Here is a 27,151-nt window from a genome sequence, read left to right as displayed (position 1 = left end):
ACCCTCGCCACCACGCGGTCGTGACACATTCCTCCGCAGACAGACGCGGACCTCGAGAGAAACCAGCGCCGCGCCGACCACTTTCCCGCGCGCCGCGGCCTTATACGGGCATCGCCCGGCCCGGCGCATCCCCCAGCCGCTGCAGTCAGCGCCTCGGCTCAGTCCGACCCGACCTGCACCCGGTGCTTCTTGTAGACAATCATTCAGTTTCAAACACAACACCCCTTACTTCTTTCATGGCATATCTAATTACACTATAATAACAAAAGTTTGCGCCTTAAAGTTTCTTGTGATTTACAGGAACTATATATACACACACACACACACACGTACACTAATCAAGACCTTTTCATGTAAACTATCTGAACTAGTTTGAAATTATACCCTGCTAAATACTCCTCTAAAATTAAATTAATTAGTGAATTGTAGTGTCAAAATGTAAAAAAAAAAAAAAAGGAGAAAATAAATATGTTATTAAGACCATTATATTCTTTGGGAAATCCCCGAGTGCACTGTAACTCCCCATTCTGTGGGAAACACCCAATTCTTCGGAGAATCATTTCTGTGGTTAGCTCACAGTCAGATACGTATTTGCTGGTCATGCCGACGACGCCGTAAGGGTCTGTGTCAGTATGACTCTCGCTGGTGCTTCTAGCGCGGTGTCACCTCTACAGCGCTGGCTGTGGACTGTGGCGCTGTCTTCTCGTCGTGCATGGGACGTTGATCGTAATATTATATGGCGGATAAATTAAGATAACGGTGTAATTAAAGTCCCTTAAGTGCTTTAAGGTATCTCATGGCTGATAATTGCTCTTGTTTTTATCCATTTTCTCCCTTCTAAGAACACAGTTGAACAGCACGAGGAAAGCTGCTGAGTGCTCGCGAACAGACGGCACTCGGAAGGGGCAGCATGCGCAGACGTGCGCGCGGGTGAAAGCCGCGGCTAGCACGACGGCACTACCTGCCGGCGCAGTTGCGACACTAGCGGCCGGGGAGGAAGTGAAACCAGGAACTGGTCGGGGGAGGAAGCGACATGGAGACCACTCGCGGACAGGAGTCGCCGGAGTGGCGCTGGCGACACTCAGCCTCCCCCCGCTCGTGTCCGGGGCATGCGGCGCCCCTGGCCTCAACTGAAAATGGCGCCTCCTCTTGGATTAAAAGAGTGTGGGGGGGATGGTTCAGCAACGCCCCCCCCCTTCCTCCACTGCTCCGGCGCCCCTGGCGGGGGCCATCCCTGCCACCCGCTTGCTACGCCACTGCACTAGGACATGTGGTGTTTAGCAGTAAAGTGTGCGTACCTATCTCACAAGTTACACCTCTGTCTGATTGAAGAAACTGAACTATTTTTGAAATTTACTGTAGCAAAAATTAATTATTAAATTAATGCCCGGTATTCGTTATTAATATACACATGTTTTACTATTTTAACGCAAAATAAATAATACACACGGGAACATAATCAGAAACACTCGCATTGAAAACGACCTCACTTATATAAATACACTCGTAAAAGTTTATCAACACCATTACAATCACTAATATTCACAATAATAAATGTTTTCAAATATATCAATATTGATCACTTAAGTATCAGCTTTAAAAGCTCATATATATTATTTATATGTGTGTAGCTATTTTTTGCATGAAACTATTTTACATCTTGTAAAAATGTTTTTGCATCGTACGCACGCATCGTAAAAATTAAATCTCATCATTTTTTTTTCAGAACGCGACTAAAGAAGGATAACTTCAGATATTTAAGTCAGTATTTCACATCAATCATTATTGAATTCTGCAAAAAAGTATTATTTTGAAGATATACATACCTACTTCTTTAGGAGCTTGATGAATAAAATTGTGAGAGTGAATTTTTACGATGCAAGCGCAACATAAATTGACAGGATGAAAAAAGGTGCATACAAATAAATTTTATGTATGTACTTTTAAATCATATACTGGTCCATATAATTAAAAACATTTATTGTAACTATTAGTGATAAAAATTGTGTTCATAAACTTGAAGGTTCACGTATGAATAACTTATTTACAATATAAATTATAAAATATTACATGATTATTTAATAAATAATTAAAACTAATAAATTAGAATAAACTATCCTCATATTTATTGATTTTGATTATTATTATTTATCTCAAATATTTTACTAAATTAAATGTGTTTATATTAATATCGAATACTAAGTACTAATTTGTGTACTTATGTACGCGCGTTAGAAGTTATACGTACTTGGCGTAGTAAAAAAAAATATTTTAACTCTAATCCTTTTATTATTTTATTTACATTAATTATTTGCAAGAACTACCAAATAACTCGTGACCACTAGCGGATCAAGAAAAGGAGGTGGAGGGGCATACCAGCACGCTACCCTTCCCTGAACAATTTTCTAATTTTCTCCTAATTCCTTACCATAGTTGACCGAACTTACTAAGGTATCATTTTACTGCAGCGCTATAGATAATTGGACGTTTTGGAACTAGAAATAAAATGTACTTAACATTTAATTTGGCGCTCCCTGGCCATCGTCCCTGGTAGAAGACGAGTGCTCGAGTGCTCTAGTGATTGGCGAGAAGCCTGAGATGTACATCAAGCTCTGTCCCTGCCCGATCACGCCCGAATATTCACCTTCGGCCAACCTCGGGATTTGTTTCATTTTTGCGCAGGAAAAGTGAATTCAAATATTAAAAGTGGTCGGTTAGGTTAGCTACATTGAAACACTATGGACGGTTAGTTAGGTTAGTATAGCTACATTAAAATAAACAGAGAAATATAAATATATATAAATGAACCCGGGGTTGGCCGAAGGTGGATATTCGGGCGTGCTCGGGCAGGGACAGAACTTGATGTACAAGGCTTGCAGTGATTGGCAGGTCGGCGCAGGCCAGGAATAGCCGCGCAGAGGCGGCAGCTGCGCCACAGTCGCTCCTTTCAGGGTGGGCGGCGCCCGCTGATTGGGCGGTATTCGGAGAGCGGCTGTTGCGTCACGGCGCCCGGCCGGCTGGCTGTCCGGCGGGTTTCCTCCGGGTGCTCTCCGCGGCTTCCCGCCTTCTCCCGCAACCAGCTACACACCGGTCGCTCTACGTCTAATCCCTTCTGATGATCTCCTCCGTATTACCACTACACCACCTCGCGTGTGGCACGGCACAACCTACAATCTCGGTGCATAACGACATAAAAGACACAGACTTGGTCCAGATAACCTTGGGAAATATTCAAACTCCACGTGTTCAGATGAATACCTGCACACCGTCTAATGTCAATATCACGCAACCCCTAAGACTACCAGATGACAACACTACATGCAAGCAGCGAGCAGGGTGACAGGTGGTGACAGGTGGTGACAGGTGGTGACAGGTGGTGACAGGTGGTGACAGGTGGTGGTAGGAGGCAAGAGGGCAGCCTTCTTGCATCTTCGGTTTTTTTTTGTTCATTGTAAATAAATATGGCGGTGTTGATAAAAGGATACTAATGGTCAATTAGGTTAGGTTAGCTACATTATAAATACTTTAAAACATCGTGGACGGTTGATTTGGTTAGGATAGCTACATTAAAGATACGGAATAAAAAAGCATGAACTCCGGGTTTTGGCTGGCTCGTCTGTGAGGCCGAGCGGCGCGCACAATGGCCGCCCCCGCGTCACGTGACCTCACGTGACCTGCGTGTCGACCACCGGCGCCCGGAAGTCGCCCACGTGAGGCCCCGCCCCGTCCCTGGCCGGGGTCGGTGCGATGTGACACCTCACACCTCACACCCTCTCTCCACTGGACAGTGGAGGCACTGCAGCTAACCGCAGCCACAGCTCACAGCTAGGGCAAGCGCGGCTCCAGAAGCCCCTCCCGACACCAATTTTATTGATTAGTGTATATTCATGTTTACTCAAATATTTAATTTCATATGTTAAACTTTCATCTCATCAAAAGTTGCATGGAGCTACTAAGGTTCTGTATTTGAAACCTGTCATTTGTAAATAATATTCCAAAGCCAATATCTCACCACTTTCATTTTTCTTTTGCAACTACGACCTTTCTTTGTGCGATAGCCCCTCCCGAAAAGTCATCCCGAAGCCGCCATTGAGCTAGAGTCAACGTGTCGTGGTGTTATAAAAGAGCTAATTTCGTCATTAAAAATAGTGGAGTTCGTCTTCATCGTTATTACAAATTAAAACATACGCAATTAAAAAAGTACATATCAAGCACAATATTACACTGATCAATTGCTTCAGCAATTTGTGGTAAGTATTTACAAAAAAAAATACTACGTATAATGCTTTAGCACTTTTCTCATAATGAGCCTCACTAGCCTGACCACTACACCGCCACACGAGACCACTACAAACACAGTCAAATAGCCAGATATGTAGTAGGTGCCTTTTACAAGGACATGTTTAGGAAACTTAGTTGGCAACATGTATAGTACTGTAGTGCCACAAGAAAGGCATTTTACATATTTTTATCACATTTATGTAGGACTACATACAAATGTTTTCAATTATCTGTAATTCTATATCTATAGTTTTTGACGTGATAACGTTTTATAAATCGATGAACGCCGGCTGCACGCACGAAAAAGCATGACTCATAGTCACGTTCCGCCTGAGCCGAGCGTGCAAGAACCGGCCAACCAACGTGGGAGAAAATCTTCTATAATATCAAACAGGTTAAGACGGACTTTTTTAATTAATTGTTCGTGATTGTATTGAAACAAATTATTTAAATTAAATTTGCAAAAATTGTAAATAATATTTGAAAATTAAAGAAGTATGCAATTTTTCATCATTTATTTTTTGCTTATGACGTTATAACGTGAAATTATCGTCCGTAAACCGACTTTACAGACAACCACCGCCTTTTTTTTAACGATAATATTCCCAGAACTAATTCCCAGACAATTTATTTGCAAAACTACAAAAGCGGTAAGCAGGGCAGCGCGCGGTTGGTCGTGACCGCCGACGCACCTGAGTCACCGCCAGTCATCACCCGCGAGCAACTCCTCACACCACACGTGACACGTGACACGTGACAACTGTCACTCACGTGCCGGTTCACTTCGCCGGCCAGACACAGCTGGCCTACCAACTGCGCGCAATACTGCGCCTCGCACCTCCGGCTTCTGTTCGAGAAACGCTTATGTCCATTGGCATAGATTCCCCCCCCCCCCAAAAAAAAACCCTCTCTAAGGAGACACCTTTGCGCTTGCAATATCATAACTACAAAATGGGAAGGGGACGCACCACAACACAGAAATACCACAACGCCGAAATACACTAACGCCGAAAAATGTCATTGCAGGACTGCCACAAAGGTTAGGTTAGGTTAGGTTAGACTAGGTTAGGTTAGGTTAGGTTAGGTTAGGTAAGGTTAGGTTAGGTAAGGTTAGGTTAGGTAAGGTTAGGTTAGGTAAGGTTAGGTTAGGTTAGGTTTGTTTCTGGTATTTCGGCGTTAAGGTACATTTAAGAAACACACACAAATTCATTCAGTTGTTATTTCGGCGTTGTGGTACACAGCAGTTTTCTAGCTGTCGGCGTTGTGGTGAATTTTGACATTCGGCGTAATGATATTTCGGCGTTGTGGTAACGACCCAAATGGGAATGGAAAACATTATTCCCCCCACCACCAACCATGTTTCGCCCGAGCATATGTCTATACATTTCTATCACACGACCCCCTTCCACCACCACGTCGTTAAGTCGCTTCATCCCTTCTCACGGCACGTTCAGTTACCCCAGTTTCTTTGCTGCAGTTTCAACTTTAAGTTACTACACTAATATTTTTTTTTTTGCAAAACTACGCATAAAATAACGTTCCCACGTCAATATGCATCCTTACACTCCTACCATTGCTAAGAAGCTCCGACCTGTCTCGGTCGGATGCTATTAACCGCTCATTACCCGCGCACCAGCAACAACTGTCCACGAATGTCGACTTCATGCTCTGTATTAATGTTATCCTTTGTATATAAATTCGGTTCTGTGGGGGGGTTTTATTCTACTTTTTCCCCATGTTGTTCTATATGTTTTTTATTGTATTTATATCATGAATATCATTTAATACTTTGTGTTTATTCGTAACCAATTCTGCAGGAAGAGACTTTTACGTTTGGAATTGCGACTGTTGTGTAACCAGGTTTGTGTGTATTGTTGTTATTATCGTGTATGTTTGGCCTCGTTGCCTCTGAACTCACTTCACTCGATGAGTGATCAGAGCTCTACGCCCCGTGGAGCCGCGGTGAAGGATGCGGGACCGCAAGGACCTGTCCGGCGGCCAGTGGTTCCCCGCCTGCCGTCAGCTGGGGTTCCCTTGGACCTAGCACCAGGCATGAGTCACAGTAGACATCTCGCTGTGAGTGAACTTAAAGATTAGAGCATTCATTCCGTCGGAGTGCAACCGTCGACAAACAACACTAACACATTAGGCTACATGCAATCACCAGACGAAACTAAAAGATCGTTTGAAAAGCACAAAAGTCCCCAAGACGTCACCAACTTCGCCGTCCTGAAGCTGTAAAACACCCTGAGTTTCGTTTTAATAATTCATGTGTATCGTGGGGGGGAAAAAAATTACATTGTTAATAATTCCATTCAAGTGTTGTGTTGTTTTCCTTCACTGAGCGAAAATTTAACTATTGAAAACGCGATGTACGTAAAAAAAAAAATCCACATCGTGACCAACAATGCACATAATGTATTGCCTGCCCGATGCAAATAATGTCTGCCTCCTGGAAATAATCCGGAATACTCCACTGTAATATGGAAGGCGGAAACGCCAAAAGTAATTTTTTTTGTATTGATACAAAAAGATACATGAAAACGTCGTTATTAAGGGGCCCGCCTCGTCAGGTGTGTATCTGTGTTAGTGAGGCGGGATGATAAGCGCGACGCTCACTGGTGCTTCTAGCGCGGTGTCGCCTCTGGACTGGCGCGCAGTCTTCTCGTCGTCACAGGATAACTCTGAAATTTGAGCGGTGGCCGTAACATTATATTGCGGATAAATGAAAATAAAGGTGTAATGCAAGTCCCTTTAAGTGCTTTCAAGAATCTGTACCGGTTGTTTTAAGCCTAAAAATTACTCCGAAAACACGCGTTTTAGGCATTTTAACTCTTCTAAAAACACAGTTAAAAAACTTAATCCGAAATCAAAAGTACTTTTCGACCCTCAGCGAACTCTTAAATGCTTTTCGTCAGCAGACCCCACTCGGATATGTTGAGTAGTTTTGAAATCGCGCTGTTTTTCCTGAAGTTCTGCGCACCGTGTGTGTGTCCGGGTAGGCGGAGCGCTTAAACTTTCAGTCTTTGTTTCATGCGCCGGCCCACCCCACTACTGGGCTGACGTCACCGTTCTGAAATGTGTGTGTCGTGTGTGTGTCCTTCCTCCGCGGGTAGCGAAGGGCAGTCGTGGGGTGGGGTAGGGGAACATCAACACTCGCCATGTACGACCGGGAGTTGGGACGGCCACATGTCGGGCAGTCGCCAGCTCTCTGCGACAGATAGCGCCCGGCAGGGAGCCGTCTTTGATGTTCGCAGAAGCGCGCCGTGTACACCAAAACGAATTACGCCTTAAAAGACTCGCGTGCGTCAACGGGACGTCAGCGCAGACACGGACCGCGCCAGGACACGACTGCACTCAGTCCTTGAGCCGCTCCTGCGAGGAGTGGTCTCGCGCCGACACTACACCACGTACCGTCAGTTTCAATCCTGCTCCTGGACATACATCATCGTGTGTCACAGAAACACGGGAACGGACAAGAAAGATGGATACTCTAAAAGAGTGACTTTGCGGGGCCCCGGGCTAATTACTTTTATGGAGGTCCTCCCCTGGAAAATTTCAAAAATACCTTTCTCAAATAAAAAAAAAAATAAAAAAACCTACATGGAACTGAAGTTTCGACGATAGTTTTGCTAAATCACCGTAAGACATTTTAATATTCTTTCCTGATAATTGATCAATTATCCTAGGGTCCGTTTTATAAATTCTTAAGATCAAATTCCGGTGGACTCGCGTAATTACACGCAGAAATACAATATTTGGAAGTTTTTCTAATTCTAAATCATCAATTGAAATTACCATGAATGTTTATATTTTTAACAGAACACTCGACGAACAATTAGAACAAAAATTCTCAGCCCCATGTCAAATATTACACGCATATAGGCGCACGTATATATCCATACGAGGAATTAGTTGTATAAAAATTATTGGCACAGACGAACTCAGTGGCTGAAGACGAGACATTTTCAACAAGAACATAAAACACGGACAAACAAACGAGCAACCAAGCGATGAAACACTCCGGACAACACAACTACGACGGCACAGGCGAACACAGCAGGGTTCCCAAGACTGAACAGTTTCTTGTTCACTCTTGTGTTTTCTCTACGACATACAGTGCAAACCAGCATCGGTTTACCCAGCTGCATGACTGATTGAAAGAAGATGCGTTGCTGTGGTGAGGGCCGCGCATGCATGTGACATGCAGTGAGCATGCCGGAGGGTCGTGACAGCGGTGACAGCAGTGACAGCGGGTGACAGCGGTGACAGGGCAGGAAGCAGCACCAGGAAGTAGTCCCAGGGCAGGCGCGGAGGTGATGCAAGAGCGACCCGCCAGCTCCGAGCTTTCCCCGACCGCAGCCCCAGAAGCCCCGAGGCCTATATGCCTGGCCGGCGCCAGTTTCCTGATTCCACACCTTACACACCTTCCACACACCTTCCACACCTTCCACACCTTCCACACCTTCCATGCCTGCCACACACCTTCCACACCTTCCATTCCCGCCATGCATTCTCCTCGCCTGCTTCATTGCCAACCATGTTACACTATATACTATATTATATAAGCTAAACACTATCAGCTGTCCATCGAAAGTCTGACATGTATTATAAATTAAATTTTGGAGTTATACTTCTTCATGTGCGTTATGCAAAAATTACGAGTGAATTTTTACGATACGCGCGCACCATGCAACAAAATGAAGATGGCGGACCCTGGTCGCACCTGTGTTTTCGTACCATGTGCGTCTCTGCCTGAGGACGGGAGCAGATAGCAGTTCCCGAAACGTCGTTTGTTTCGGTTCTAGAAAACTGTTGAGTTTGTTTCGTCTTTTCGTTTTGTCGTGTTTTTGTCTCGTTTTGACTGTTGTGCTGAATTTTTTTGGGTTCAATATTTTTGTGCTGTCATCATTTGTGGGTTTTTTTTCGTTCTGTTAGTCAATTTTTCTTTGTTTTTCTTTGTTTGTTGACCATATTCCTGTTGTAGAGTATTGTGTGGTGTTTATATCCTGACAACAGCAATTTTTTGCTTAATTTGTGTTTTTGCATTTGTTTTTTTTTTTTTGTAGTTTTCTTCTACAGACATACATGTGCTTAGCAATGGCGTATGTCCAAAAGCTTACATCAAGTCATGCACTCCCATTGCACAAATATTTCAAAGATAATACAGCTATTATATAGTCTTATTTAAATATTATAATTCATAAATACCTAACATAAGCAAATAAATATTGAATATTTTATGGTGGGAAGTTATACTTTAACTACTGTTACTGCGATGTATTAAAGAATCCAAATTTTCAAATATATTTTTCGTAAAATTAAAAGAACTGTCATTATTTGCAAGCGTGCAGCTAGGCATAACGTTGTGTAAACTTCGCTACGTTAACAGTGTCCAGAAGCGAGCCGCGAAGCTGCACACGGGCAGACATGTAGTCAGTGTTGCGTAAGGCAAACACCGGCTGTACTCGCACACACGTTTCGTAACCTCGCCGAGCGGAGCTGTGCGAGCGCAGACTGGATCCGCTAACCGCCGCTGAGAGTTCCCATACCTGGAGCAATGGCTACCCGCTACCCGCTACCCGCTACCCGCTACCCGCTACCCGCTACCCGCTACCCGCTACCCGCTACCCGCTACCCGCTACCCGCTACCCGCTACCCGCTACCCGCTACCCGCTACCCGCTACCCGCTACCCGCTACCCGCTGCTCCACCGCGCGCTTTAACGGGGGAGTGGGGCAAGAAAACAAACGCGAACGAAACGAAAACAACCGCGAACATACGAAAACCACGAACGAAACGAAAATCACTGACAAAAGGAAAACCACTGACAAAACGAACGTACACAACCACAAACGGACAAAAGAGGCTTGTTTCGATAACCGCTTTGTGAACAGGTGACATTTGCTTGAATGTACAGGGGATTTTGGATGCTATCCTAGAGGTCATTGAACCCGAGAATTTTTCCTGTCTCTATCAAAAAGTTATAATCGGTCCAGCAGTCACGTGGTTCACCCGCCTCAGGGGCGGAGGTGGAGTGGGCACACGCTTGTGCAACTGCGCGCGCCGCCGGATGTCCGACCCACTTGCGGGGACACATCTGCGGCCCGCCGCCTCGCCCCTGCTGCTGCTGCTGCTGCTGCTGCTGCTGCTGCTGCTGCTGCTGCTGCTGCGTCAGCTGGGACGCCATCCCTGACCGGGGCGGGCGTTTTCAATCGCAGCGTTCATTTGCTTTCGGTTGCAGAGCTGCGCGTTCCGCCTCGTCAGGGGTGTATGCGTGTTAGTCAGGCGGGATGATAAGCGCGACGCTCGCTGGTGCTTCTAGCGCGGTGTCTCCTCTGGACTGGCGCGCAGTCTTCTCCCAGTGCACATGAGCGGTGACCGTAACATTATATGGCCGAGAAATGAAGATACAGGTGTAATGAAAGTCCCTTAAGTGCTTTCAAGAATCTGTACCGGTTGTTTTACGCATAAAAATTGGTCAGAAAACATGCGTTTTGGCCATTTTAACTGTTCTAAAAATACAGTTAAAATAATTAATCCAAAATCAAAAGTACTTTTCGGCCCTCAGCGAACTCTTAAATGCTTTTCGTAAGTAGATCCCACTCGGATATGTTGAGTAGTTTTGAAATCGCGTTGTTTTACCTGAAGCTCTGCGCACCGCGTGTGTGTCCGGGTGGGCGGGGGCCTTAGCCCGCCAAGAAATCTTCAGTACGACGTCACAGCTTCCATCGCGGGGATGTCTGGAGTCCGGCGCTGAAGAACGCCACCGCCCCTACTGTAAATGGCAAATGCGATGTCTGCCGCCGCTCGCACGCTCATGTCATGTATTTCCAGACGACGGACGCGAAAGTCTGCCAACTCTTTCAACGCGCAAAGTAAACAGCCACTGCCCGCGGGAATCTAGCAGTGAGCGTTTCAGTGACTAGTCTAAGAAGACACTTCAGGCATCTGGGCACGACCTCTCGCTCCGTTTATGTTGCGTTTGATAACTAAACACATCTTCTATTGATGGCATGTACGGAACGAACTTTCGCATTATTCTTCTTCCCACACTAATCAGTAACAGATAAAACTGAAAACAAAAAAAGCTATAGTTTGGATGTCATTCAGACGTCTTGATCGGTACTAATGCCATCCGTGGCTGCACGGGTGCCCAGAAGACGCGACTAAATGTTCGTGTGTGTGTTTGCAATGTCACGCTGGATTCTGGACATGGCTCCGCCCCTCGAGTGTAAGGGAGGGGAGGGAGTGCCTGGCCACGCCCCCGCCCGCAGCGCTGAGCGGAGATTGGTCGAACCCGCCATCGAGCGAAGGCCACGTCGAGACTTCGACAAGCATTATGCTGGGTTCACAATTGAAAAAATAACGTAACAGTAGGTCGTGTGCATAGGATATGAACGCCATGTTTCCTAACCTAACGATTCACAATAGCAGAAAGTTGGTCGTGTGCATGGGAGCGAGGTCGTGCGCATAGGAGTGAAATGAATATATTTTATTTCGGTCGCGTACGCATGGCACAACAGCTAATGAGAGAAGAGCAGGGTGCTTTTTTTGGCGGGACTATAAAAATGTTTATATTTATTAACCATATTGTGGTAAGAAAATGTCGAGATAATAATAGTATTATCGTTATTTTGAAAGTTAATATGTTTATTTACTAACACTGCAAACAGATGTCGCATAGTTCGCGAAATTTCATTGGCTGAAATTAACAGTAAGAATTCAACTGTGAACCGATTTCGCAGTTCGCACAGGTCGTGTGCATGGCTTGCTATGCACTCGCTTAATTTTTTAAATTGTGAACCCAGCCTTACAGCTGCAACAATAACTAGCGCGTTCCAGCCAGGCTTCTTAGGCTTGGTTCAGCAATCACTGCCATTCAAGGATAGCCCACAGTTCAAAGGGGTGAAAGCCACCACCACAACCCAAGCACTTTCGAACTTATCCTAAGTAAAAGGTCAGGTTAAATTCGGTCGTGTAATAAATAACAATGGTCTATTTTTTTCCGGGAGGGTAGGTTAGGTTGTGTTATCACAGCTAAATTAAAGGTTGGTTCGGTTAGATTAGAGTTATTTAAAATACTCCATGACTATAAAATATACAAATCCTTGCAATCCTTGCGTTCGGCAAACTTCGGAGAGCGTCGGAACTGCTCGGGTGTGAACTGTAGGCTTCCCAATCCAATGCTCGTGATCAGCAACACCAACATACAAATTTCGGGCTAATTAGAACTTAAACATGTTCATAATAAAAAACCTCTATGGTACACTCAGTTTTAAAAACATTTTGTTAACAGTGCTATGGATATTTAAGTTCTGCGAGGTGTTACCATTCATAGCTACAAAATCTTGGGTACTGAGCACACGCAAAAATAAATAAAAACAATGAAAACAGTGTACAATATTTTGATAAGAGGAGGCGTTTTATGCCAGCTGTATTTTATAAATGTTTTATACTGGTTTTATATATATTGTACTTATCTGCGTTCATGGATGAGATTAATTCTGAATACACGAAAACTACCAGAGCTTTACGTTGACGCTAGCTGTTAAGGTATGGACAAAAAATAAACAGTATGTAACCTTTCAGGCTGACTTCACCAAAAGAGTTGCATTTTCAGTGATTTAATATTTAAGTTAGAAAACAAACTAATTGCTTTTCACGCCACCTGTCAAAACCATGCTAAATAGCAACCAGTCCTAGACCTGCGGTGTTGCAATATAACCTACACGGTGTACTTGTTGTAGCGCGACACTTGCTGCGTACATCGATGGCCATGCAGTGTTGCCAATGTAGCATAAGGAAGCAGAGTGGGTGGTCTAATGTCTAATGTCTAATGTCTAATGTGGGTAGCACGGAGCCGCGGTGTCGTGAATTCTAACAGATAAGACGTAAGTCGGAGTTCGGAGTGTGTTACTACAAGAAAGGCATTTTGACGTGACAACGTCTAATAAATCGATGAACGCCGGCTGCACGCACGAAAAGGGATGACTCATTGCCCCGTTACGCACATTATCCAGTTACGCTTTGTCCCGTTACGCTCATTGTACGCTTGCGCCGCATCTATCTCTCTTCCACTCGATTGGAACAACCATCGGTTTGACTTTTTCGAGGCACATTAAACTTGAAACACTCCCATTCGTTTCCTACTTTTCTTATCATCGTCATATCCTTAACAGAATAACACAGATTGGAAGAAGTTAAATAGCAAACATGTATAAAAGTTATAGTTAAAATATGTAATCTCTTCGTTAAAGTAATAAACATATTTGAATTAATGAGTGCAAATAAAAGTAAATTTATCAAATTGTAAATTTCATTTCACTCCTTCTTTGTATCCATACAAAATAGTGATAATTCAATTTTATTCATAAAAGTATGCAATCATTTCATCAATGTTTTGTTATGACGTTGTCACGTTAAACTATCGTCCGTAAACCGACTTTACAGACAACCAATTTTTTTATATTCGCTATCAAGGTCACTACTGATCAAAACTATTTTCCAGGTCATATTTGGTACGAGTATTTTTTATATCTACTTCTTTAGGGGCGTTATGGAAAAAAATGGCGTGTGAATTTTTAAGATGCGCGCGCGCGCACCATGCAACGAAATTTTTACAGGAAGATGGCGGACCCACGTGTATGAACATAAACACATATAGTCACTGTCATGAAAATTGGGGGACATACCAAACGTACTGGTGTGCCAAATGAAACATTATGATAGTGAAGCTACGCTGGAACATATTTGGTAAAATAAAATAGTCATAGTAAAGAGTTATTTCAAGTTTTAAAACACCTCAGGGTCCTGGTATTACAAATTCATGTCAGGATTTGTAGCTCAGTGGTTATTGTGCGCGGTTAATACGCTACAGGAATGTAGTTCAAAACTCGGCGCTGGAAAATGTTTTTACTTTTTTAAAATTACAGATTACTGGATTATACAAATTGTGCTTTAAGCAAAAAAAATTAACATTTTCTGATCATCGTATTACTACAATATTATTAAATGCATACCTCAGTCCACTGGATTATTTCATACTATAGGACTATCCTCTATTTTTACTTAAAATAATATTAAATTAATTGCGTTTGTCATACGAATTTCCATGAATTCGCATAGGTAATAAAAATGAACCTTTATAACACAACTACCCTTCAATACTTAATAATATATAGTTATTTAACGTATTCAGAAAATATACTGATTTAACTTTTTAATGAATTATACATGACGGCCAGCATTTTAGAAAAAAACTTGGTCAAAACTCAGGTCTAGGCCGGGGTTTAATACTGTTTCAAATCTTTTACGTTTTTATCCGAGACTTTTCATTATATTCTTTATCTTTCGCTCTGTAAAACAAACGTTTCGATAGTCAACGTAGCTGCTCCGGTAGCGAATTCTAGCGGCTGATGCGGAACTACATGTGAGTCGTGTTCACAGAAATTTAGTGATTGATATTGAAATACTGGTATATATAAATAAAAACCATTGTTTATTGTGAATATTAGTGATATAAATTGTTTTTGTAAACTTTTTCAATTGTAGTTTCAATATAAGTGAGGTTATGTTATCATATCGTTAAAGTATATAAAAATGAATGTTTTGATTGTTCGCCTTCTATGCGTTGGCGCATCGGCCATCCGATTTAATTCAAACTTTGCACACTTGACCTTCGACACACGGGGAATGTCCCTGTCGAGGTGATACTCTGATTAAACCAATCCTTAAAGCAGAATTTAATAATTCATAAAATAAAATAAAAATTGTATTGATAACTCGTCGTTTATCTGATCTCTATGAAATTTTGCACGTTTGACCTCTTGAAACCACGGAGGTATTAGTCTATGGAGTGTCTGTTTTGAAGTTGAAGTCAACTGGTTGGCAATTGGGGGGAAGCCTAAGATGTCCATCAAGTTCTGTCCCTGCCCGAACACGCCCGAATATTCACCTTCGGCCAACCCGGGGTTTATTTATATATATTTATATTTCTCTGTTTATTTTAATGTAGCTATACTAACCTAACTAACCGTCCATAGTGTTTTAATGTAGCTAATCTAACAGACCACTTATAATATTTGAATTCATTTTTCCTGCGCAAAAATGAAACAAATCCCGAGGTTGGCCGAAGGTGAATATTCGGGCGTGTTCGGGCAGGGACAGAGCTTGATGTACATCTTAGGCTTCTCGGCAATTGGGTAGCCAGACAAAGGCACAGCGACGCGTGTAAGCCACGAGAGGGTGGTGTGGGGCTGTGCCGCAGGCGGAATGGGGCGCAGCGCAGTGCGCCTGGTGGTGACAGCGCTGCTGTCTGGCGGGCTGTGTCTGCTGCACGCCAGGAGCGACTGCTGCGTGCTGGTGCTGCTGGCAGCCTCGGCGCTCACCGCCTCCAGCGCCCACCAGGTACCGCTGCTACCAACACTCGGTCACACAGCACACCGAACAATTACAAGTTGTTTCGGGCCGAAGCCCGGCCTAGCCTCACCACCTCCACCTCCTAGGACTGAACCCGTTAGGGTATTCCAGGAGCACTAGCTTTTCTTCTTTTCATCCAGATGTCACCGGATCTTAATGGCATCTGGATGTTGGCCTCAGATGTTTCATATGCCATGGTTTGAATGGTTAAGCACCATTCTTTAGCCTCAACCAGAAACAACTTATCCATTCTGTTTAAGCCGCCGTGCCCGCAGCCAGAATATAGCTTTGTCAGTTGATAATATATATATACTTGTCATATGCATCCATGCAGAATTTTAAAAACACGACGGCTGATGGTAAAACACTACAGTCACTCCGCGTGGGATCTCTTGCATGCCATTGCTCAGGGACGGTTGCCAGTACCCGGGGCAATGAACATGCAAGGGCACCGATCCCACCGCCTTTCTAGGTTTTCTATCTTTTGCCTTCTGTGACTTCTGTCCTTTTCCACTCCTCTCCTTCCTGCTGAATCTTCAGCCCACTCCAGCACCTGCTTCCTTGTTCCCTTGCTGTTCGTTCTTGCTCTTTCTTCTGTTGTCAAATCCTTAAAATTTTGTCCATCTTTTAAAATTTGGTCAGAGATAATAAAAATCCTCTGGATCTTGATGTGCTTCCATAAAAATATCTCAAGTCCTCGAATAAAATATCCATGATTTTCGTTTGTATCTAAAATTGTTCGTAAAATGATGATGTCCAATGTTAAGATCTTCTTTCTCTCTTTTTCTCCTCTTTTCTCCTCGGTGTTATTTGTCACGTCCATGTTCGTGTTTTGTTGTAAGCTTGTCTGCTGCATGACTCATTGCCTTTTAACCAATTTATATCTATAAAATGGCTTTGTATGATCGAACACGAAACGACCATAGGTCATCGCAGCTTGCTTTTTGATTTTCTCGAAATCGATGGGAATTCCGAGTCTCTCGAAGTTGGCGCGCAGCAGGGATCTCAGCTCGTCTAACTCCGAGGGGATGTTGTTCCTTGCAAGAAGATGTCGATCTACAATTTCCATGTTAGGAAAATTTATCATCTTCCCTCCATCCATACTGCGCACCAACACCGCTATTGCTGCCTGCTGTATCTTAGGCTCATCCAATCTGGCTAGCTTCATGTCGTATTCAAATTTTGAGTATATCAAAGTAGGGTCTTGTCCCGCTCCTATGTGCGCATGCACCTCAGGTAGTTCTTCTTCTAGCTGGATGGAAGGTACTGTTCCATCTTCATATTCCGATATATCCCTTTGAATTTGTAGATGAGTTATTATTTCTTTTTCCTGAGGAACATTCGCGTCAAGAGTGGACATCTGTTTGGCGTAATCGTGTTCTGCTTTTCTTCTCTGGTCTCTTATGATATTGTCAATGGAGTGGATTTCTCTTCCTTCTCGGACAAAGCACATAGGTCTCCATGTGCAAGGCCATCGGGATTTATTCTCCATTTTGATTATTTTGAGGGCCTTCTGTTTCGAGCCAACTATCGAAATAATCTAGTCTTTTACATACCTCATGTATGTAATCACTCCAAATTTTGTATCCATCCTCGCACTGTAACATCTCCGCCATGTCTTCGAGCCTTATCGAAAGTTCTCCTGCCAATCTCCTGTATTTCTCCCTGATGTCATCGATCTTTCTGCATTCATATAGTATATGCGCTGCAGTATCCTGCACTTCAAATGTGATACATTGATTATCTGGTACCAAATTTCTTTCCCACAGCTTTGCTTTGAAGTTGCCATGCCCAGTGAGGAACTGCACTGTATAGTGGTCAGGTGTTATCCACTTTTTCTTCATCCTTTCTCTTACATCAGGAAAAAATACATATGTATATCGACCCTTGCTTGAGCGATCCCATCGTAGTTGCCATTCGTCAAGTGTTAGCTGTCTTGCTATACACTTATCATCGCTTGTGATTGCTTCTCTTGCAGCTAATAAGGCTAGTTGTCCCCTTTCTTTTATCTTTAGGTCTATGGGGATGATTCCTGCAACAACTTGTAATGCTTCTGTTGAAGTAGTACGATATGCCTTTGTCATTGTTAGAAGGGCTGCTCTTTGTGCACCTTCTAGTACCCTTCTCCTATGTATTAGTTCCGCCTCATAGTACCATGTCGCTGCAGCATAGCAAACTACTCCGAGGAACACTCCAGCGTAGATCGTTTTCAATGTTTCAAATATAAGGCCCCAAATGGCGGGTGCTACAGCACGCAATTTATGGAATAATAGTATTGCTTTTTCACTTGTCTTTTTAACATGTGTGTTGAACCGTCCACGTGCATCAATGTGAACTCCAAGGTATTTGAGAGCCGTAACTGCTTTCACTGGTCTCCCTTGGTATCTTACGACTGGTGGTCTTGTCGTACTTAGTTTGCCTTTTAACATTATAGCTTCCATCTTGTGTGGTGCTATCTTGAGCTTGCATTTGTTTGTCCAGCTACTGACAATGCTCAGTGCCTCTTCTGCCTTGTCTTCTAATACTTTTCTTGAGTTTTCAGGTATTAGTAGGAGTCCATCGTCGGCGTACCCATAAATATGACATCCTTCAGGCATTTCTATTTCCAGCAGTTCATCAAACAGAATGTTCCAGAGTAACGGCCCTAAGACCGAACCCTGGGGGCATCCTTTTGTTAATGCCTTCTCTTTGATGTTTGTTCCAATTGTGCATCTACAGGCACGATTCACGAAGAAAGCCTTAATACCATTGTAAATATTCTTCGGGCATTCAAGCTCTTTTAAGCGCCATAGTATTTGAGGCCACCAAGCATTGTCAAAAGCTCCAGCAAAATCAATTGTCACTGCAAGTACATATTGTGATTCGCTGCGGTTGACCTCTTTTATAACATCCAGTTACGCAAGCTCAGTGCTCTTACCTTTCCTGAAGCCATATTGTTGCTCGCTGATGCCGTGGACGGTCACTAGATAGTCACTCAGCCGGTTATATAATAATTTCTCGTATATTTTACCCAAAATTGGAAGCATGGTTAATGGCCGATAGGAGCTCAATTCCCCTGGATCCTTACCGTTTCCTTTATATAAAATTTTAAGGATCACAGTTTTCCATTCTTTTGGAAAAACTCCATTTTCAAGTGCATTATTATAGAGTTCTAAGAGAACATCTTTTATTCTATCGAATACTCGCCAGATGATTTCTGTTGTGATCTGGTCATGACCTGGTGCTTTTTTAGGCTTTAGTTGTTTTACTATCCATTTAAGCTCTTCCATTGTGAATGGAGGTGTATCAAATGTGTCTGGTAGATCGTCCGCTACTTTTCGTCTTCTTTGTTGTTCCAGTGTATCTTGCATGGGATTGTCATCAGGCAAAAGCCCATTGACAATACATTCCAAGTTTTCTTGAATTGAGGCTGTTTGTACACCATTAATTATGAGTCCTGGTAATTCTATAGGACTTTTGATCTTTCCAGCGCACATTTTATAGACTAAGCTCCACGGGTCATTGTTCCCATTTTCAGTGACCAGTCGTTCCCAAGAACATCTTTTTACTCTTTTTACAGCTTTTGTGTAAATTTTACTTTTCTGGCGATATTAGACTAATAATTCCATTCTCAGAACTGGATATCTTTGTACTTTCATGTTTTTTCTCAATCGTTTAACCATTTTTCTCATATTATCGAGCTCCCCGTTCCACCAACCATGCCCCTCTCTTGTTTTGTTGGGCAACTTCTCCATATGTTTGTTACATATGTTGATTATTAGTTCCCTTATTAGTACTGAATCTTGTTCAGGATTGCTAGTCTTTTGTTTATTGTATTCATCCAACAGAGTCAATAGATCCTCATCAAACCTCTTCCAATTGACTCTTTTACAACCATAACGAACATTTTCCATGTTTCTCATTTGAGCTTCCTTTTTTCCATGTATCTCATATGTGATTAGTCGATGATCACTCGTAATTTCATCCATTACTGTCCAGTTCATTATGTGATCCCTTGTTTTATGATCTGTAACTGTGATATCCAAGAATGATTCACTTTCACAAGCTGGCGAGATGTAAGTTGCCATTGTTCCAGGTACATTTACTGTCCAGAGATCTTTAGCTGTTATATATTGGGATACCAGATCTCCTTTATTATCATTGAAATGCGATCTCCACATTTCAGATTTGGCATTAACATCTGCACCTATTATTTTCCTTTCGTTTCTCGTGAATTCGAGGATATCATCCCAATACCGCAGATGCACCTCGGTATCGTCAGAGAACTGGAAGTATGATGATACGAGTATCATGTCCCAAGGTTCCATTTCTACCTTAAGGCAAATGTGATGTTCATTGCTGACTTTCGGCAGCAATAGGACATTCAATTTGGGGTTCCTTATCCATATCACTGCTTGTGAAGAATCCCCCACTGCATAGAGCCTTTGAGGGATGTCCATTACTTTCCCTCTTACCGTATATGGCTCTTGGATGAATACAATATCAAGATTCTTTTCTTTAGCAAATCTGACAAGTTCAATAGAGGCGACAGCAGACCTCTGGAGGTTTATTTGTCCAACTTTGAGTAAACATTCCGAATTATTCATAATTTGTCCTGTCGAGTTCCCTGGACAGGGCTTTCTGATACTCAGGGCAGTCAAACGAGTACACACAGTGATTAAACTACCTTTTTGCTTTTTTGCAATTTGCACACTTTTCTCCTTTTTCTTTATCCTTACATTCAGCAAACTTATGGCCTGGATTCCCACAAGCAGAGCATACCAGTAGTCCTCGGCACTTGGCTGCCGTGTGGCCATATGCCTGGCACTTATAACATCTAGTGGCCACTATATAATCCTTTACTCTGCAAGATGAGAACCCGATATAAATTCTTTCCTTGTCCATGAGGAGATTCCGGATTTTAGAGCTTACCTCAAGTACAATATGGACCTTTTCCTTGTTTTCTTTAGGCCCTTTCCGGAGTCTGATGGTCGACTCGCGAATGAACACATTTTTGCTGATTTCGGCCTCCTTGAAGTTTTGTGCATGTATGGACTCGATCAGGTCTTCCCTGTCCAGGTCTCGTGGCACATCATACAAAATCACCTTAGGTCCTCTACCTTTTGGGGTTTCAAACCTAAGCCCCAAAGCTTTTAGTCTTTCTGCGTTTTTTATTCTTTATATAGACCCAGCATACCCGGCTTAAACCACAACACCCCCTTTGGCGATTTTTCGCAATCCTTTTACATGGAGCTGATCTTTGATTGGGTCAACATTTTTCATCAGTTTCGTTTTTGTCTCTTCGCTGTTCTGTGCCTCGTCAACTGGATATGCAATAATCAATTGCTTTCGAGGTCGAACACTTGTCTTTTGTTCTTTAGGTGTCGCCTCTGCTCCCTTTTTTAAGACAGCTGCAAAGGAGGGCTGCAATTGGGCCACTGCTGGGGTCTTTTTCTCTTTGGTCTCAAGTTGTCCTCTGAGACGTGCGTTTTCTAGTAGTGACCTATCTAGTAGGCCCTTCAATTGAACGATTCGTGGCAAGATATAATTTTCCGCCGATTTGTTAACTTTTGATATGTCCTCAGTGGTGTATGTTGTAATTTCCTTCAGCAGGATTTCAGCCTTGCTGAGTATTATCAATTCCGAGATGCTGTCATCACTTCCAGCATTTTGTTCTGCAGGTATTTTCTCTTTCTTGGCCATGAGATCTGTGATGACCATTTTTGTAATTGCCACATCCTGTCCAAATATCACAGGAACAATTGCCATGATCCATCTTTTTTCCAATTGAGTGGGAGCTGGTAAGTTTCCCCAGTTGGTCTTGGGGTCAAGGATTTTTTCAGTCCAATAATGCATCCTGTTAAGTTCCAGACTCCTTTCATGTAATATTCTTCCGAGCGCCACCCTTCGCTCGCTCCAGTCTCCTTCTGTTGGGTTGTTAGGTGCCTCCAGGAGGTCCTCATACCAAACACCCTTGCTCGTCGCCATCTTTGCTTTTTACGTCCCTTCGATCGTGCCGAATATCTCCTTTTGTTTTAGGCCTCCGCCTCCCGGCGGGGGGATTTGTATCCCTCACGACCTATGCCCTCTTAGCCATCTGAGGTGCTTATGGCGGCGAAGCTTAGAATGCTTCCTCGGTCCAGGAAGAAATGCCGAGGACCTGCCGAATTATGGCCTCAGAGCATTCCCACCCTTCGGCCCACGTTGAGGGGGGGTATTGTCCGACCACAAAAGAGGCTCACTACCTTCCTCAACACAAACACGTGTGGGGTACCGAACAATTACAGTTGTTCCTCATAACTGATACCCAATCAAATCCGCGCGTCTCTCGAGGTCCGTGTCCGCTCAGCACTTGTCAACCTCGCCGCTACCGCTCCCCCCACCCCCTGCCCATACACTAGCGGACATGCTCACCACATGGCCGCTACTACACACTACACAAGCACGCTCGTCTCTGTCTCTATAAAGACAGTCTGTGTTGAACTTGCACAAGGGCTGCCTGCAAGTAGCACTGCACTGTTTGCACTGCACTGTTTGGCGGATTATTTTGTTTGGATGTTTTAATTTTTTCGCAGTTCACGACGAAAGCTTGCACGTAAATTGTCAATTTTTTTTTCCACAAAGTCGATGTCGGCGTCTGGAAACATTTCTCTGGCTTTTTTTCACTGGCTGTTCGTGGCACTCTCGTTTGATATGCCTATTGACATATTCCTTACTCCTTATATCCCACACTGGTCGAAGAGTGCGATACAAACTTCATTGTCATTAAAAGACATGATGATGCGACAACAGACAGCACACTCGCTGTGGGCTCGGGGCGAGCATGTTGGGACCTGCCACTCACTGGCGGATATGCTCGGTCCGGGGCCCGGCTCGGAGGGAACTGCCATCCGACGGCGAGCCGAGCATGCTCGGTGTGACAGAGTCCGGACCAACCCACACTGGCGGATATGCTCACCGAGCCAAGTCGGCGAGCATGCTCGGCTAGTGTATGGGGTCCTTAATGTCACTCCCGACAGCGCATGCTCCAACTAAAGCTCTCTCTTCGCCCGGACTCCCTGGGCCTTACACACGGACACTCGGGCAGGGACTAAGGTGCCCTCCGCAAAAAAAACGGCAAAACATCGGGCAACTGACTGAAACGAGGGCGACGACGGTCGAAACCCTTCCACCCGCCCCGGCACCCAGGTGGTGTCGCGGTGCCGGCCGTGTGAGGGTCACAGACCCGACCACAGGGAGGGCAGCACTGGGCCCCCGGGACTGTCCGGCTGATCCGTGGCTGCTACGACGATACGACCGCCTGTGCTCGCTGTTGCAGGACGCGTGCGGCGACGACGAAGACGAGGCCAGGTACCCGTTCCTGGCCGGCCTCCGGGACGACGAGGCGTGGCAGAGCCTCGCGCCGAGGGTGCGAGTCAAGAGGCGCTCCGCCGCGGCCGAACGCGACCTCTACGACGAGCAGCCGCCCTCCTACGTCTACGAGGACGGCGCCGCCGAACTGGCGCCCAGCGCGAGGGAACTCGAGGACGAACAAGACGCAGAGGGGGCACAGTTCCTTCCAGGCAGGCGGGAAGCTCAACTAACAGAACACGACGGAAAACAAACGTTTATGGAAAACGTATTTAAAAGCCGGGAGGAAACACCACATCTCCAGGGCTACGGCAGAGAGGAAAGGAAATCACAGACAGAACAGAGGCGGCAAATCTTCAACAATCCAATCTCGCAAAGCAACGGCGAACACGAAAAAAAACACGACGAAACCACCAAACACGCACATCAATCAAAAAAATGTTTGCAGAACAAATTAATAAACATATCTTCAACCAAGACCACGAAGACGACTACTTTCACAAAGCAAGTACCGCGACTTATACCAGTACAATCACTTAAACCACTAATCAAACAACCGCCACTGCCAAAACCTACATCACATTACGAACCAACGCTTTCTCCAGAACTGGAAGAGGTTTTACCACCTCCTGAGGAACCGATGCCACCATCAGAATATTGGCCACCACCAGAACATAGGCCACCACCGAAACATAGGAAACCACCAGGACCAATGTCACCGCGAAAACCAACTCCGGAACTTTTACCGACCCCAGAAGAAGTGTTGCCACCTCCGGAGGAACCAATGCCTCCCTCTGGTTATTGGCCACCAGGTCATATGCCGCTACCATCGGGACAAAGGCCACCACCACCAGGACCGATGCCACCACGTAAACCATATCCCTTTCCAGAACTCTTACAACCCCCAGAAGAAGTATTACCACCTCCGGAGGAATCAATGCCACCAACAATATATTGGCCACCAGGCCAAATGCCGCCACCACCGGGACATAGGCCACCACCTCCAGAACATAGGCAACCACCACCAGAAAATAGGCAACCACCACCAAAACATAGGCAACCACCACCAGAAAATAGGCAACCACCACCAAAATATAGGCAACCACCACCAGAAAATAGGCAACCACCACCAAAACATAGGCAACCACCACGAAAACAAACTCCGGAACTTTTACCGCCTCCAGAAGAAGTGTTGCCACCTCCGGAGGAACCAATGCCGCCATCAGGATATTGGCCACCAGGCCAAGTGCCGCCACCTCCAGAACATAGGCAACCACCTCCAGAACATAGGCAACCACCACCAGAACTTAGGCAACCACCACCAGAAAATAGGCAACCACCACCAAAACATAGGCAACCACCACCAGAAAATAGGCAACCACCACCAAAACATAGGCAACCACCACCAGAAAATAGGCAACCACCACCAAAACATAGGCAACCACCACGAAAACAAACTCCGGAACTTTTACCGCCTCCAGAAGAAGTGTTGCCACCTCCGGAGGAACCAATGCCGCCATCAGGATATTGGCCACCAGGCCAAGTGCCGCCACCTCCAGAACATAGTCAACCACCTCCAGAACATAGGCAACCACCACCAGAAAATAGGCAACCACCACCAGAACTTAGGCAACCACCACGAAAACCTACTCCGGAACATTTACCGCCTCCAGAAGAAGTGTTGCCACCTCCGGAGGAACCGATGCCGCCATCAGGATATTGGCCACCAGGCCAAATGCCGCCACCACCGGAACATAGGCCACACCCTCCAGAACATAGGCAACCACCACCAGAAAATAGGCAACCACCACCAAAACATAGGCAACCACCACGAAAACCAACTCCAGAACTTTTACCGCCCCTGGATGAAGTGTTGCCTCCTCCGGAGGAACCGATGCCGCCATCAGGATATTGGCCACCAGGCCAAGTGCCGCCACCTCCAGAACATAGGCAACCACCTCCAGAACATAGGCAACCACCACCAGAACATAGGCAACCACCACCAGAACATAGGCAACCACCACGAAAACCAACTCCTGAACTATTACCGCCCCCGGAAGAAGTGTTGCCACCTCAGGAGGAACCGATGCCGCCAGGGGTAGTATCTCCGGGACTAGCGCCGCCCCCCGCGTTGTGGCCGGGCGGGCCGCGCGCGCCGCGCACCAGGGCGCCGCTGCTGCCGCCCCTGGCCGCCCCCGGCCCGCCCCCGGAGGACCTGGAGGCACTGGAGAAGCTACCGGCGCGAGGCGTGCTGGACGAGGTGCTGCGGCGCGCGCACGAGGCCCGCGCCACGCGGCACCACGTGGCGCCCGCGCTGCCGGCCCGGGCGGACCCCGCGCCGCCCCCGTGGGCCGCCAGCGCCTCTGGAGGCGGGCAGGACCGCCGCCTGCAGCGCATCGTGGAGGGCGCGCTGCGCGAGGCGCGGGCCCTGGCGACCCCGCGGGGGGACCGCGCGGCGCCCCGCCAGCTGCGCGACTTCGTGGCGTGGCTGCTGGCGGCCGGCGACCTGGGGCGCGCCTCGGCGGGGGCGCAGCTCCTGGAGCGCCTGCTGGGGCGCCTGGACGGCCTGCCGCCTCGCGAGCAGGAGCTACTGCGGCCCCACCGCGACGTGGTCAGCGGCCTCTACCGGCGCCTCGGCAGCTACCTCGTGTCCCGCCAGCACCTCGGGGACTAGCGACCCTCGTCTGCTTGTATGCCGCTCTTTTAATAAAACATTCCTTAACCACCCGCCGCGGGATCGCCACAAGTTTTTCATTCTTTTCGACGATTAAAATCATATACCTAGCTACATATCAGTTCATTCACGAATTTACTTTGTTACTAGCAAAAAGAGCTGCTATGCCGTTTATTGGTGTTTTTGGCACATATTTCAAATTTAAGATTTTTTTTTTCATTTTTTAACTAATTTAATTTTTGTCCGACTACTGTACAGTTCTATCAAACCTTTCTCAGTCTAGTTCTCTGTCACTTGTTCTCACCACCTAATACGATATTTTTGCCAGCATATGCTATGCTAGCAGGATGACTGCAATTTCTCTCGCTCCCTAGCACGTCCGGGGTCTGTAATATTAATTCCCTACATGACTAAATTTGCATAGAGCAGCTTCTGGCTTGCAAGCTCTATTTCTTAGAGGCCTGCTAAGCCCAGTGAGTCTCGGCACGACCGAGCATCTCGTGGACCCTCTTTCCCAGCCTCGTTACATTTTTTTTGGTTCTCAGAATTTAGCCCAGGATCATTGCCCTGACGTGAACTCGCCAGGCAGCGGACTACTTCAAGGACGATTTGCCACAGAAAAAATATGTACAAATATGGACCACACACGACATCTAGTGGCAGAAATAGTAACTTATGCACTTGTCGCCACCTGGTGGCGACATTGCTAACCTCCCTCTTCTTTCCCCTTTAGGCCGCCAGAGAGCAGCACCAGCTGCGCCATAAGCCCCTTGGCTTTCAACTCGCGTCCAGTAAAAGTCGATTCTATGTAGCTTTCTGTGCCTGCCAGTAGAGAGCACGGTGGTCGTTCTTCGGCGCAACAACTGATGTGGTTGTTGTTATGCCCACCTCGGTCACCTCCGGAAGTTCTCGGTCCATTGCCGAACCTTCCCCCTCTTTTCCCTAGTGCCGAGCGCCCGTTTTAATTAGGAGCGTTGTCCGCCATTGCGGCACTTAAGACTTCGGCTACTTACCGCGGAGCAGGGAGGCCTGTGTCATATCGGCGTCTCCTCTGTTTAGAGGCTTTTTCGCGGCAACGACGAACTCTTCATTCAAATAAGGAATGTAGTCAGCTGTGAGTTGAGGGATGTGATCCCAGTTTCGAAATTTAGTAGTAGCCAGTCAGTCGTTATAATTAGGCAACAAGTAATGTCTTGGTTTAAATTTTTTTTTTATCTTTCTAAATTATGGTTTCTTCCGCGACCTCCGCGCTTTTCTCGGTCCGCGCCTTTTGGATGTCTGTGCGAGACTATTCGTGAATCCAGGAGCTTCACCCTGTTTGGTGAGTACTTCGGTCTCTTTTCCTCCCCGTATTCCTGTCTGTAGGCCTTTTCGCGCCAACTGTGCTTGACTATCTGGAAGCAGGTCTGATTCATCGGAATTTGACTTGTGTTTAAGACAGGGTCCA

General features: G+C 45.5%; 2 protein-coding genes across 3 annotated transcripts in view; one reads left to right on the top strand and one right to left on the bottom strand.

The window, feature by feature from the left end:
* The window catches only part of LOC134530101 (protein phosphatase Slingshot), a 219,616-nt gene that overhangs the window by 132,461 nt on the left and 60,004 nt on the right, over positions 1-27,151 (bottom strand). The window lies entirely within an intron of this gene.
* LOC134531381 (uncharacterized) lies at positions 12,657-25,704 on the top strand. Its single transcript, XM_063367084.1, has 3 exons — positions 12,657-12,836; positions 15,550-15,689; positions 22,999-25,704. Exons 2-3 carry the CDS (start codon positions 15,555-15,557, stop codon positions 25,702-25,704), a joined length of 2,841 nt encoding a protein of 946 aa, XP_063223154.1. The 5' UTR covers positions 12,657-12,836; positions 15,550-15,554.

The sequence above is a fragment of the Bacillus rossius genome, chromosome 3 (assembly GCF_032445375.1).
Source record: "Bacillus rossius redtenbacheri isolate Brsri chromosome 3, Brsri_v3, whole genome shotgun sequence".
In the NCBI taxonomy this organism is placed as follows: domain Eukaryota; kingdom Metazoa; phylum Arthropoda; class Insecta; order Phasmatodea; family Bacillidae; genus Bacillus; species Bacillus rossius.
Note: the sequence above shows the minus strand (reverse complement) of the source record. Positions and strands in the feature narration are given on the sequence as shown.